The 13,877-nt window shown below is 38.7% G+C and overlaps 1 protein-coding gene across 2 annotated transcripts; it reads right to left on the bottom strand.

The window, feature by feature from the left end:
- Nucleotides 1-8,043: 8,043 nt before the first annotated feature.
- macc1 (MACC1, MET transcriptional regulator) lies at nt 8,044-13,616 on the bottom strand. 2 transcript variants are annotated; one of them, XM_023331604.1, is made up of 6 exons: nt 13,511-13,616; nt 13,162-13,299; nt 11,929-12,051; nt 9,804-11,851; nt 9,495-9,683; nt 8,044-9,043 (listed from the first exon to the last, which is right to left on the bottom strand). In XM_023331604.1, exons 3-6 carry the CDS (start codon nt 12,041-12,043, stop codon nt 8,840-8,842), a joined length of 2,556 nt encoding a protein of 851 aa, XP_023187372.1. In that variant the 5' UTR covers nt 12,044-12,051; nt 13,162-13,299; nt 13,511-13,616; the 3' UTR covers nt 8,044-8,839. The 2 variants fall into 2 exon arrangements, with proteins under 2 accessions (XP_023187372.1, XP_023187370.1); XM_023331602.1 differs by lacking the exon at nt 13,162-13,299.
- Nucleotides 13,617-13,877: the final 261 nt, after the last annotated feature.

The following is a 13,877-nucleotide window of genomic DNA, read 5'->3' as shown; positions in this document are numbered from 1 at the left end:
ATTAGGGCTTCATCTGCACTTATATGGATACTGCTCCTGGTGAAGAATAAGACAAACCAAAAAGTGAAGCACTGTTTTCGTTTTAATCTTGACCTACGGTCATTTGACCGCATGTTTTTGATTAAACATTCCCTGAAGGTAAACAATTACTGTGACAATGGCAGAAAAAATTTCATTTTCTACAACACTAATTCAAATTTCATAAGACAAAGTTTCAGGAAAAGCATTGACCATGATCTCAGCCAAAAAATGTTAACAAGAAAAAAAAAAAAAATAAATCAATACATTACTAGCTATCTATTTGCATCTGTAATAAAAATCTGCTAAAGCATGCCTTGCTACATAACAGCAGACTTCATATGATGGGCTTGACAACGGTAGTCCAGTGTGCTTCGTCACTCCAACCACACGTGCTGGGAGGACTCCCACCACAGTCCCTGTTAATAAGGACTCTGTGAGGAGAGAGGAGGTCAAACAGAGTGCTGCAGCTGCACATGAGGATGAATAGTGTTCGAGGGAATAATGGGCAGAGGTGTGGGGGTGGGGGATGGAGTACCTGGGGAGCGATGAGGGCAGAGGAGACATTGGAGAGAGAGGACCCCAATCTGCAGCCAAAAACAACAGAGGGCGAATGAAAAGCATCACAAGGGCCGCTCATGGATCGATCACACTCTGATCACACATCATCCAATAGATGGATGGATGGATGGATAAATAGTTAGACCTTTTTACAGGAAGTCACAGCTAAATGACATGTCGTATACAAACTACCTCTCCTCTGAACCGCAGCTGTGTTCCCATCTCCCCCACATTTTGGTTCACCTTTACTCCTCCCTGAGTGTCAGTTTGAGGCATCCTCCTCCTCCTCCTCCTCCTCTTCCTACAGTTAGAGCAATCAGTCACGACACAATGAGCCTACCTCTGCAGCTCTGTTGTTTTTGGAATGGAAAACCTGCAGCCCTGCCTGTTCTCCCCCTCGGTCGACAGAAATAAACCAAAGAGACACTCTTCTCTGACAGATTTATCACCGCACCACATCTCAGCCCTCCGCAGATCTGTAGTTTTTCTCAATTGAATTGGATGATGTCTGATCATCGCCATCCAACTAATTGCCTGTTTTACTCTTCTGCACGACCAAAAGATTTGAACAGTTTCATTCTCAATAGATGGTGAAGTTTTGTCGAGACATGGAGGGCTTACGCCTTTCACAGAGTTGTTGCCAGAAAGTGTAGACACCTGCAGCGTATGCCTGTTTTTACCATCTGCTGGAAGCTTCTAAAAGCATACGCCCATAATATAAGACTAAGCAGCAGTGGTTATGGTGAAAATCATTGATACTCAGTCCAGATTGAAGTGCTGCATTTTATGGAGATCTTATGTTTTTTTGCAACTGAAGATCTCAGAAAGTATCTGAAGCTTAATATTGTATTTTCACACACTTGATTAGCCAAGATAATCACTTTTAGGATGTGGCTTGTCATGAGTCCTTGGAATACTTAAAATTTCAGAGAGACTTTGGGTCTATTAACTTGTCAGTTCTTCTTAAAGTTGACTGGACTGCAGTAACCACAGAGTGTTTCACAAGTAAGGTTTGATAGATTAATAAATGCTAGCAGGTCTGGTGCCCCCTGTGATCTACTCAGATTTAAATATTGTTTGAGTCAAGAAAAACACTTGTGCAGATCTAAACTTTGTTTTTACTTCTTTCCTAACCCCATTAATTATCTCACAAACAGTTTGGCTTTTTTCTTTTCACACTGCTCAAATTTCTATTTGAATTAGTTGTATTTTCCATTTGGGAACCATTGCACTAAATTACTAAACTATAAATACAGTGCTGTAGTCAGGACAATTCACACCTGAATCAGCAATGGTAAAATACGATGCTACATACTCAAATCAGTAGCTGCAAACTCTATAGGCAACAGTCAGGTTTATTCTTTGAAGATTTTGTTATTTTTGTCTATTTCACAAATGAAAGAGCTCACTTTTGTTTAATGACACACAAAAGTCTATTTACCCTTTTATCTAAACCACCACTTCCTAAGCCTGGAATAAGGGCCCTTCTCGGGGTCTCGAACCAACAATTGCAGGGTCTTTCCAAACTATCTAACCAAAAATAGTCAAGTATATTTATCCTAAAACTGTCAAAAAATCAGTTTCTATTAACACAGTGCCAGAAAAACCTTTGTCATATTTCTCCTGGTTTTGTTTTCTTTGTTGCATTTACATTTGTGTGATGATCAAATAAATGTTTGCCAAAGATTTGACAAAGACAACTTGAGTAAATTAAAAAAACAAATTTTCAAATGATGACTTAATTTGTAAAGGGAAAAACCATCCTGGCCCCATGTGAATGCATAATCGCCCCTCTTGTAAAATCAAAACTTAACTGTGATTCATCGCATCATTTGGTTCCTTTTCACAAGCCACACTCAGGAGAAATTACTGCCAGATGTTTAGAATCAATAAATCGCTTGAATAGAACTTCCCTAACAGCAAGAAGTAGGCTGACATATCACAAAATGCAGCTCATTACACCCAGATCTCAAAAATCTAAAGCTTTGGGAGAGAAAACAACATATAAAGCACTATGGGTCTCATGTCTCAGTTAAGTATTGTGTTAAAGATTAAATAAAGAGGAAAGACACAGAGCAAAATGTGCATCCATGGGAAAGGCAAAGATCACAAAAACCTTAACACCTGAATCATGTTTACCAAAAAACATCTTGACAGTAACCAAGCTCTTCTGTGGACTGATAAGAGAAGCTTGTAACTTTTTGGAGTATGTATCCTGTAACTTGTGATTTAATAATGTAACAGGAGAAAGTACATCATGAGTGGCTGCACAGTGGTGCAGTTGGAAGTACTGTTGCCTTGCAGCAAGAAGTCCGTAGGTTTGATTCCAGGACCGGGGTCTTTCTGCATGGACTTTGCATGTTCACCCTGTTCTTGCGTGGGTTCTCTCCAGGTACTCACACAGTCCAAAAACATGGCTATCAGGTTGATTGACTCTCTGAATTTTCCTTAGGCATGGTTGTTTGTCAATGTTGCCTTGCGATAGACTGGTGAAATGTCCCTCCAGCGCCCATTGACTGCTGGGGGTGGGCCCCAGCACTCCTGGTGAACCTAAAGGATGGAGAAAGTACATCATGCCAACAGTCAACCCTGGCGGTTGCTTCTTTGCTTTTCGGGGTCTAGACAACTTGATAAAAATCAATATTGACAAGCAGAAAAGAAAATCCTGAAGGAGAATCTCCAGCCATCTGTTTAAGACCTTAAACTCAAGCACTATTAGGTAATGCAGCAAGACAATGATACAAATCACACCAGCATGTTCTCTCCTAGTAGCTGAAAAAAGAAAACTGCTTAAAGTAGAACTTTACCTTATTTTCCAAGAAAGTCAGATCATAATTATTTAAGAACTTGGGGTCAATCAGAAACTATGCATAGCAAATTGAGCATTCATCTAAAGATGATCAGGCCATTGTTAGGTATGGTATAAGACCAAAACAAGACACTCTTAGCATTTAGACCCACACAAAGCTCACTGTTTTAGACATAACATAATAAAGTATAAAATAGGACATAAACTTTGTCATTGTAGATATATTAGATCTGTCCCCACAGGTCAGGTTCACTTAGCAAAATTTGGTACCGTAAGATTATTTTTGAATAACTTAAACAACAATAAATCATTCAACTATCAGAAAAAATAAATAAATAAAACTACTCTACATGCATCATCATCCCATGTCAATATCAAATTTTGTTGGTAAATTAAAACGTTTTGAAGGTTCAGATACCGTAAGAGGTAAAAAAGCACTGGCATGTGTCTTTTAATTGTCTCAAATCTTTATAACTGCTGTGTTCCACTATTACAAAAGTCAGATCATTTGAGGCTGGCTAATGGAAAAAGAGAGTGCGAGTAAAGTGAGGTGTCCAAGGATGTGGATGGCCTATTACTCACAAACTCTCTCTATGCTGCTGCCAAATGCTGCAAGTTGTTTTCTCTCTCTCTCTCTCTCTCTCCCCCTCTCTGTGAGTCATTCTGTAAAGAACTTCCTCCTTCCCAGCGGTGGCCATGGGGAGAGGCTCCATGTAGGCTGGTAGTCATAAGAAAAGCACTGATCTCTGGGCAACAATCAACACCCTATAACCTGCAACACAAACAAATTCTTGTGTAAAGTGAAAATTATGAATCCCTGCAGGGTTACCAAACTACAGCTGCCTCTATAGTTTTTGTGACCAGACCTGACATCACATTAGAAACCTGGATTTTATTTTACAGGCTCGCCTTGGCGTTGTAAATGCAACTGATCCTGAAATTATTTTTTAAAGAGCTTCTCCTCTGAACAAGGACAGATGAGTCACAATGCTTTGTACTGATGCTAAGACAACTGAACCCATGTCAAGATTCCTTCTGTTGGTGCGTAGTCGTGACCAGGCTTAATTTTTTTCTGAATAAATTGAGCTCTAAGTTGAGAAATTTTCAACTTTCTCTGCATTCAATCCTCCTCAGACTCACTGAAGCAACAGTAACAAATGAAGTGCAGAAACAGAAACGGAATAGTTTTGGGGTTTTTTTTCTTCTCTTCACTGCTATGCTTTCTCCACATTCACATCATCTATAACCAGATTATTAGAGTGCATTTTGAAAGTGCTAGAGGATGGAATAACGAGTAGAGCTATAGTGGGGCTGGGAGATACCACCTTTAGTATGTTTGTGCAGGCATAAATCAGCAGGCTAATAAATTAAGCACTAAATGACTTCTTGGCCTAAACATATATCATGAAGACAAACCAAATGAAGTTCTATATACCCTAGAGGACAGAGGAATGCTTCTGTTCATAATAGTGATTTGTAGATGGACCCTTGTGGCTGTGGGTTTCTGAAACTGGAGGCAAAATCTGAGCATTCTTACTCATGTGCATTAACTAGGTATCATTTCATATCATTTTACTAATATAAGTATGATACAAAATGTTCAATAAGCTAGATCCAAAATGAAACTTATGTTGGTATTTATTCATAAATATTTATATACTTAGGAAACACCAGTGTAATATAAAATAAAATAAAGTAAAGTAAGATCATTAAAATGTAATAATGTCATAGCATTCCTGAAGCCTTTATTTGTTTCTGAAGTGAAACGTTTTGACTCTTGACACGTGACAGAAACTAACGGCCTTAATTTCTTTCATTTTGCACAATGCAATTGCGCCACCCAGTGGAGTAAATGTCCTCAGTCCATTTTGTGGATTTAGATAGAATTGTTGCGAAATAATTGTCTAAAATCAATATAGGTTTTCTTTAGATTCCAAATAACAGTCAGCTTTGCTGTTGTTCACGCTAGGGAGCCAAAAAAATCCAAAAATATTTGAAGTGTAAATGTGTATGTTAGAAAACTTGGCAGACTTCTTTCATTAATGTAAGCATATGCTAGAGAAGAGTGTGCCTTTCAATCTACTTTTAGCATTTAAATCTCTGCTGGTATAGGAAATATTATTTCGAGGTTTTGTCAGTGATGCAAGATACTTAATTTATCTTGAATTTGAGCATGACCAGGATTTTTATTTTTTTTTTTTAAATATTGGGTTTCCTTTATTTCCACCAACTCTGGGGTTAGATCAAGATTCGTTTATTCATGATGAAAATTGTATAGGATAGAAAAAAGTCTTTAAAATTCTTCTTTCACATCAAATATCATTCATACATATTTTTTTAATACTCCAAGGCATAAAAAAACATATATTCAATAAAAAAATATATTTTATTTTTACTTCCAAATACTAAAACTTTTTAATAACCCCATGAGCATTCTTTTAATCATATTTAGAAAATGTAATCAAATATGATATTATTTAACACAAGATTTGGAAGATTTGGCATTGAAAGCATGCAGAAAGTAGTCAGTTAACTTTGAATGTGCTAAGAGTGAACTGTGATAGAAATGTATTCTTACTCTGGGAGTGGTAAAATACATCTCTCACCAGTGTCAGTACCATCTCAATTACCAGTTACTACATCATGTTAATTTATGTTGGAAAGGGTTTATCCATTTGTATTTTGAAGGCAACTTGGATGTTGGCAGTGTTACTGCTCTCAAATAGAAACGATATGGACCTTACCAAGCTCCGCCCACAACCGACCCACGTGACCGCAAGTCTCACAAACAAAGCCTCGCGGCGCGTTGTTTCTACGTAAACATGACTCTGGTAGTGCATCATTTCTACCAGATTTTCACAATATATCAGCTACTACAATGGACAGAGGAACTAACAAGTTCATGTCATCATCTGGGAGGAGGTTACTGGTTTCTCAGTCACAAGCTGGTTGCAAACCTGAGGTCAGCAGGTGTCAGTCAGTTATGGTAGATCTGACATTTGGTTTGATGACGTCAATATGAGAAGCTACAGACTGATAGGAGGAACCAAAGAGCTCTGTAAAGGTAAAGGAAAATCTTCTGAAGTTGGGATATAACTAATTTAATTTCACATAATTACCACGGTAGAAGCCATTTGTTTGTTAAAATTTTATGAAATATATTGTTCTATTTGATGTTTGTTGTGAATGACGTAAACTCACGAACGAGGTAATTAGTCCAACGTTTAGAAACTACAGCGGCTGTAATGCGCCACAACAAAGGGAAACAAAGGTAAAATAACCCGAACAGGTGATCAACTCAACACCACTCCTATCTTTTTACTCTCTCTCTCTTTAGTTTAAGCACACCTGTTACCGTGGCAACCGCCGCCTAAAAACATAACATTCAGTCCGTTACGATATCAAGTTTCCAGGCTTGATATTTATTTCTCGATTATTAATCAGCGCTTCCCTGAACACAGTGATGGTTGACTGACTAGCTGTACTTGGTGCTAACGTGGCTAACAGGAGTAACAGTTTAGTCCAAAGCCTTTTCTGCTAAAATAAAATCTTTAGTGTATGTCAGATACAGACACATTGCATATTGATATGTTTAGCAGAAGTAAGACTGTGTAGCAGACAGGCTTCAAGGTGTAGAAGTTGTATCGGTTCTGCCATTATGCTGTACTTAGCTAACGGTGTGTTTGTGAGACGGCCACGCACGTGACCACGTAGAATGGGCATCAGCCAATGAGAAGCGGCCCCTCTGGTAAGGTCCATTGCCTCGAGTCCAACTTAATCCCTCCAAGATCACCAAATTAGACTCATAATGAAAAGGACCTTTGTAGGACGCTCTTCGGTTGTTCAATCTGTTCTACTTTGAAAAAGCCCAGAATATGAATAAAGAATGATGTAAAATTAGCACAATATGTCAGTGACGGAACATATTTTTACAAGAAAGCCATTTTTTCCAGATTCTCGTTCATTGCCTGGTTCTGCTGTTTTTCTCATATGTTCCCAGAAATTAATTATTAAAGTTGAATCCAGCGTCTTTCATAAGCCCGTAGGATATTTTTGCCTTGTGCACATTTTAAAAACATATAGTCACAGTTACACACACACACACGCCCACACACCCACCCTCACATTCCAGTCAGCTTGAAAACATGGAAACTCTCTGACAGGTTACAATATTCATTAGATAACTGTTGCACTCTCCGATTGCTGCCGCTGCTATAAAAAGGGCTCCAAACAAAGCCAGTCACATTGCATTAGTCAAAATATTTACTGCCTCACTGCACCTGAAAAAAAAAAATGTCTCCACTTTTCACCCTATTTCATTACATCAGAGATTCAAAGGTTTTGTAATCCAATTTTTATTGTGGACCTATTTTCAATATCGTGATCCTTCTTGATTTTTCAAGTTCTATTTGTTGTTAACAAATTAAAAATTAGTCCTACAACCAATATAGACAAGACGTTCTTCATAGTTTTATGTATTATTAGAAATTAATAACATGATGACACAATTGCAAGGCATTTTTAATATATGCATTCTCATTTCATTTCCAAAACCCCATCTGGGAATAATGGAAATAAAAGTTGTTTGTGTGCACATCACATTAGATCACACTATTGTTTAGGACAAACTTAATGATATGAAGATACAGTCACTGTGTTGTTTATTTCCTTTATTAAATTATAATATTCCTACTTATCTAAAATTTTATAGTAGAAAATAACACATATGCAAAAGAGCAGTCTATGACACATAGAAGACACCTTCTTTTGTTTAAGCATCTTATGTGACTTTTCCTTTGGTAAAACAGTCTTATTTTCACCACAAACCTGGAAAAAAAAAGAAATTCAGACTCCCAATGCTGCATGCCCACATGACATTTAGGAATTTTTTTTACTTTAACAGTGTTTTTTACAGTCTACTTAAAATATATTTAAAAAAAACATGTCCAGAAGTGCAATAAATGCTACAGAACATAATATCATTTAAAAGTCAAAAGGTTACACTATTGACTTGATGTATGAATAATCTCAAATGCAGTGGATTAAAATTATATTTCTGAATCTGCTGTTTAAACATTGAAGACTTGTAGAAATAAAGTGCACTTTGAATGGGAAAAGGTTTACAGAGAAATTTCTGCTATGTATAAAAAAAATAACACAAAGGGTCCTACACCATTTGAAATTATTAATATCAAGGACATCAGTAAGTCACTACTGGCATCATAAGTACAAGCAAAATTACAATTTCCTCTGCACATATTTGACATTTGCACAGACATCTTCAACACTTTTAAATCACTGCCTGCCTGGACTCGCTAGTTATGGTGTTTCAGAGAACTTCAGCTAAAGTGAAATTCTCTGAGAGTTTTGTGTCTTAAGTAAAGATGTCAGTATGTAACATGTTTAGTGCTTTTCACACAAAGCCTGTTTCAGCACAACAGCGTAAAACATTTAGGGTTCTGGGAAAGCTGTTTCTTGAAAGATGTCTAAGCAGTTCACTGTGATGAGCACACCGGTCAGATGCCTCCACTGCCTGGTGACAGGGTTTTTCATTTTATCCAGGGCCAGGTGAAGCTCCTGGATCATCTCCTTGTAGCTGTCTCCATAACGAAGGCTCCAGGAGTACAGGAAGTCATAGGCAGGCTTCCACATGGACTGTCAAAGAGCACGATTTAAGAGTTAAAAAATGATCAGAAATGTTAAATGTTAAAAATGATCAAAGATGTTTTGAAGTAAAAGAAACAGCCATCCTAATGCAAGAATGAGGCAATCATGAAACAGAAAAAATGTCAGACTATCTGTAAAATAAAAAAATGTAAAAAATAAGTAAGTTGAGGCAAAACTGGATCCTGAAACCAGACAATAACCTAAAACCATGCCAATAAATCCACCAAGCACTGGCTGACATTTTTTTAAAAAAAGGAAAGTCCTCCAATAGCTAAATCAAAGTCCAGAGATGTACCTTGGTATAATAAGTTGTAGAAACCTGAATTCAATTAATGAAACAAATTAACTTCTCATGTTTTAGTTTATTGAGATGTACACATAGGTGACACACGATAAATCCAGGAAAGAATAATGCTCATTTACTGACTGTTAAACTGACCTGCTGACTGACTTCATCGTCCTTCCCTCGGTGTGGAGCTTCATAAGCAGCTATCTGAGCGCTGGTTAGTTTTCCCATCTTCTCTGCAAGCTCCCGCCACCGAATTCCCAGCTCCACAGCTGTCGACAGAATGACTGTATTCTGAATGAGCTGAGCCACTAGATTCACATTGTTCATCTTCAGTAGCCCCTTGATGATGAAAAAAAAAACACACAATATTTTTACAAGTGCACAGAAAGGATTTACCAACACAGCGTGGACAGACATGAGTTTGATACATTTTACTGAAAGCCCTTTTTATGCACGTACCACCATTAGTTCATGCAGGAACTTTTTCCTTGACTTCTCACTGTGGCAGTCCTCCTTCAGCTGTTCCAGAACACAAGCCACCTTATCAGCGTCATTTTCTGCATATCTTCTCTTAATTGTTTCCAGAGGCTCGTTTTTGTACTCTAAAGCATCTGCAAAACCTCTCCAGCTTGTGATGTGCTGTGTGACCAATGTCTGGATGGCAGAATACATGTACGTGAGCTTCCTGAAGGGCAGTGTCATGTTGTTCAAAAGAACTGCTGTGGTGACTTGAGCATCACTGAAGTCCATGACCTGGTCCACTGCTATGAGTTTGATGTTTCTGCAGTGGACCAAGCCAATTCTGCCTCTGAGGGATCCGATGTACCACTCTTTCACCTTCAAATTACCGACTGACCGGACAGTCTCTCTAGACAGCAGAGCCACGGTATCACCCTTAAAATACTCCAGGAGATATTCTACGTGTGGCTGACGTAAAACTGTCTTTAGGGCTATCCCGTACCACTGCAGAGTCAGTGGCATGTCTTTGAATTTGGGTAAATCTGAGTCACTTTCCTCTGGAATGGAAAATGTTTTTGCAATATCAGTCTTTCTTTTCACATTCTTTGGTTGCCTCTTCTCTGACCTGATGGGTGGTGCAGGAGGGGAAGAAACCTGAAAGTCAGCTGATGTTGATGACGAGTTTGATTCTATCACTTGTATGTCTAACTGAAAAGGAGTCATCTCTGCTTTCCTAGGGCAGGATATTGATACTGGTAGATGCAAAACTGTACCAATCTTGAGCTGACTTTGCCTGACTTTTTTCTCTTTGTCCTCAGAGTTTATTCCAAAGTTTGAGCCCTTAACATCCACCCCTACAGTAAAGTCCTTCAACATATCTGGTATGAATGAGTGTTTCCCCCAAAGTTGCAGCACAAGTGGGGGCACGTTTTTATTACCTTTGCATACATCTGAGAAAGGAAGCTTAGGTGGAACATCTTCATGGCTGCAGACGACTATTACAACCTTAAATGATGGATGGATGAACCTTGGGCCATAGACCGCAACTGTGATCTGTCGACTGAGGTAATCCCAAACTGATGTGGTGGGTGGCTGGAGAGCAGAGGCCTCTGCCACTGCTATCACAAAAAAATGCGTCTTCAGATCCTGGAGTTTCATCCGAATCAAGTTCTTGTCGACGTAACAGTCGTTCATTTTGGTGTATGGGCCCTGTCGTTTGTTAGACACCATTCCAAACACAGTGGTCATCACCTGACTTTCAGGGTTGTCCTTTACCTCCCCTGAGAGTTTCATCTCCAAGGACAAGCACTCCTTTGTGTTGATGTTACTAAGAAGCACCTCGAGAAGTGGGCTCATGGTTGTTATGAAGTTATTGTTGAGGCCAGGAGGAGGGTAAAGCATAGCTTTCAGGGTCACTTCCTGAACTTCTCCAGGCAAAACGTGCCCTTGTGGGACATGAATGCTAATTTTGGATTCAGGTAATTGTACTGAGCCTCCGCTGTGGTTGATCTTACTAATAACCTGAAAATGTGTGGCCTGGGTCTGGGCCCACCCAGGGCTCTGGCTCATCACATTTAAGTCCAGGCAGGAGCGGGTCAGCTGCCGGTGGCTCAGCCAGGCCATCTTATAGGCCTCTCTGTCATTCTTCAGCCACTCAAAGTCTGGGCTTAGCACAGGCCCAGGTGGTGTGGAGTTGTTCCTAAATTTTGGCTCCTTTTTCTCCAGATCACTGAGAATGTCTGAAGCACTCCTCCATCTCCCAGACTGGTTGCTGGTTTTGTGTCTGTTCACACTAAAGTTCCCAATGCTGTCTTCATCAGAAGATATGCTTGTGCCATCATCATTACCATCATCTGGATGTGCTGTTCCTCCTGTTTTTACTTCTGACCCATTGGAAGTTGGTTTACATGTGCCACTGTGAACAATATCGTCAAGGAATGGATTGGATCCCAATAGATTTTTCCAAAAAGGGTTTTTGGTTTGAGAGGACACCAATTTTTCTGGATGTGAAATCTGCCAATCTGATGTTCTTCCCGGTACAAAGCCACCTTTAAGACAGGAGAGCTTGGTCAGTACGTCTTTTAAAATATTGAAGCATCTTTGATAATTTTGTCTAGAAATTTACCATTCAAGTTATTACTGGATGATGTATCATCACTGAGATCAATTAATGTGCCCTCAGATCTACTCCTCATGATACTTCCAACCCGACGAAATGACATATTCCTTTCAGCTGCCATGTTGTCATCTGTGAACAAGAGAACTATATTAACTTAATGTTTGTCCTCAGATACAGTTAGTCTGGCAAGACACAAGTGTATGTTTCCTATGTGGAATCACAAAATTTGAGAAAACAAAAAAAAAAAAACAAGAGAGCTTTCAGGCTAGAGAATATTTTTCTGAAAAATTTTTATTAGTTTGTTTCTTGTAGGTCAGTGTGCTACTCTATGCTAAAGAGAAAACCCTGGTGACTCTAGTATTTCTCCAGCATTTCTCTAGAAGAACTTCCAACACTGACAAAATGACTTTAAAATCCTAAGCAATAGGTGGCATATTTTACAAAAGGGGAACATTTTCTTATTTGACAGAGAAAATTACCTTATTTGTTTCCCCACATTTGTTTTAGTTATGCAGTACAACTGACTTGATTCATCTCTATTTCCTTCATCTTCATACTTTCAAAAACTCTGGTTTCTTTGTAATTTTTCAATGTAATCTTTATCAATATTTCTTCAAGCTTTCTACAGGTTTTTCAGAATATTTTCTTTGCGATGTTGGTGCTTTTAAACACATTTTTAATTCAGCAAAAACAATGATCAGAACAAAAATTTATTTTGATTGTTTAAGATATTTTAGTCTAATTTATGAATAATCCATTCACTGAAAAGGTTTCTCCAGTCAATCCATAACAGACAACATGAGGTTTTAAGGAACTGTGTTACCAGCAAATTAAAACAGTGAACTGTTTTTATTCTCTCTTACATTCATCATACATTTCAATTCTTGTTGGACCGGTTCACATTGGTTTTTCCCGTATGGAGTGACGACAAAAAGAATATTCAAATTAACCTCGGCTGTCAAACCCGTTGATTCAAGTAGGATAATATCAACAATAATAATCAACTGAAAATCAGTTGGGCTTGCATACCAGCTATTTGCTTGTCTATAGGTTTCAAAACATTTTCTTTCTGACTAAAGTTATTGTTGAAGTCTCAGATGGTCCTCTCTGTTTGTCTAGTAAGTGTTTCAAACCCTAGAATAAAGCCTTAGCTCTTCACCGTGTCACTCGCTTGTGTAAAATGACAGCCTTTTGAACACTTGGCATAGTGAGTCAGTCATTAATTATGTGTTTTCTTACATCGATGAACAAAAACAGGTCGGTCTTGTTGAGCAGAGGACACGGAGGCTGCTTCTCACTGAGTCTTCCGAACAGTCTGTTCACGTTTCTTCTTAAATAAATAATCCAATGAATATGACCATAAACATATTTTGCTTGCTGCGTTATATGGCAAAATAAAATTAGAACAAGATCAGGGTTACTGTACATTCCACTAAATGTCACTGTAAAGTCTGAGCAGGTGAACAACCCACTGAGTAGTTACAGATTAATAAAGCCTGCCATTATAACCCACGCTTCCTATTATACAACTCCAAAGAAAAATCGCATTTACTTGGAATATAAAAAAAAAACAAAAGCTGAATCTTACCGCCAACACCAGATGTTTATTCGCTTAAAGAGACCTGTCTCCACTCATTAACGCTGAGCTTCAAAGATCACCAACCCCTCCTCGGCTCTGTTTGCTCTCCCACGCAGAGAGCATTTTGGGACTGGAAGTTTAAATAATTACAGCCACGCACGCGGAGGAGTGGCTTTCCGCGCGCGGTAACTACACTACCCAGAGTGCAACACCGTGTTTACGTCCATGAACACCTGAAACTGTGTGTCCCCTTCAGTTTCGACAAGAGCGAGAGATTGGTGATAAGCATGTAAACCGAACATTGTTCTCTGGCAGGTCCCACAGACCTTTAGCCTACACACACTGGGTTAGTTTTCTGCTGTTTGAAGTAAATTAT

This window comes from Xiphophorus maculatus, chromosome 3, assembly GCF_002775205.1.
Source record: "Xiphophorus maculatus strain JP 163 A chromosome 3, X_maculatus-5.0-male, whole genome shotgun sequence".
NCBI lineage: Eukaryota > Metazoa > Chordata > Actinopteri > Cyprinodontiformes > Poeciliidae > Xiphophorus > Xiphophorus maculatus.
Note: the sequence above shows the minus strand (reverse complement) of the source record. Positions and strands in the feature narration are given on the sequence as shown.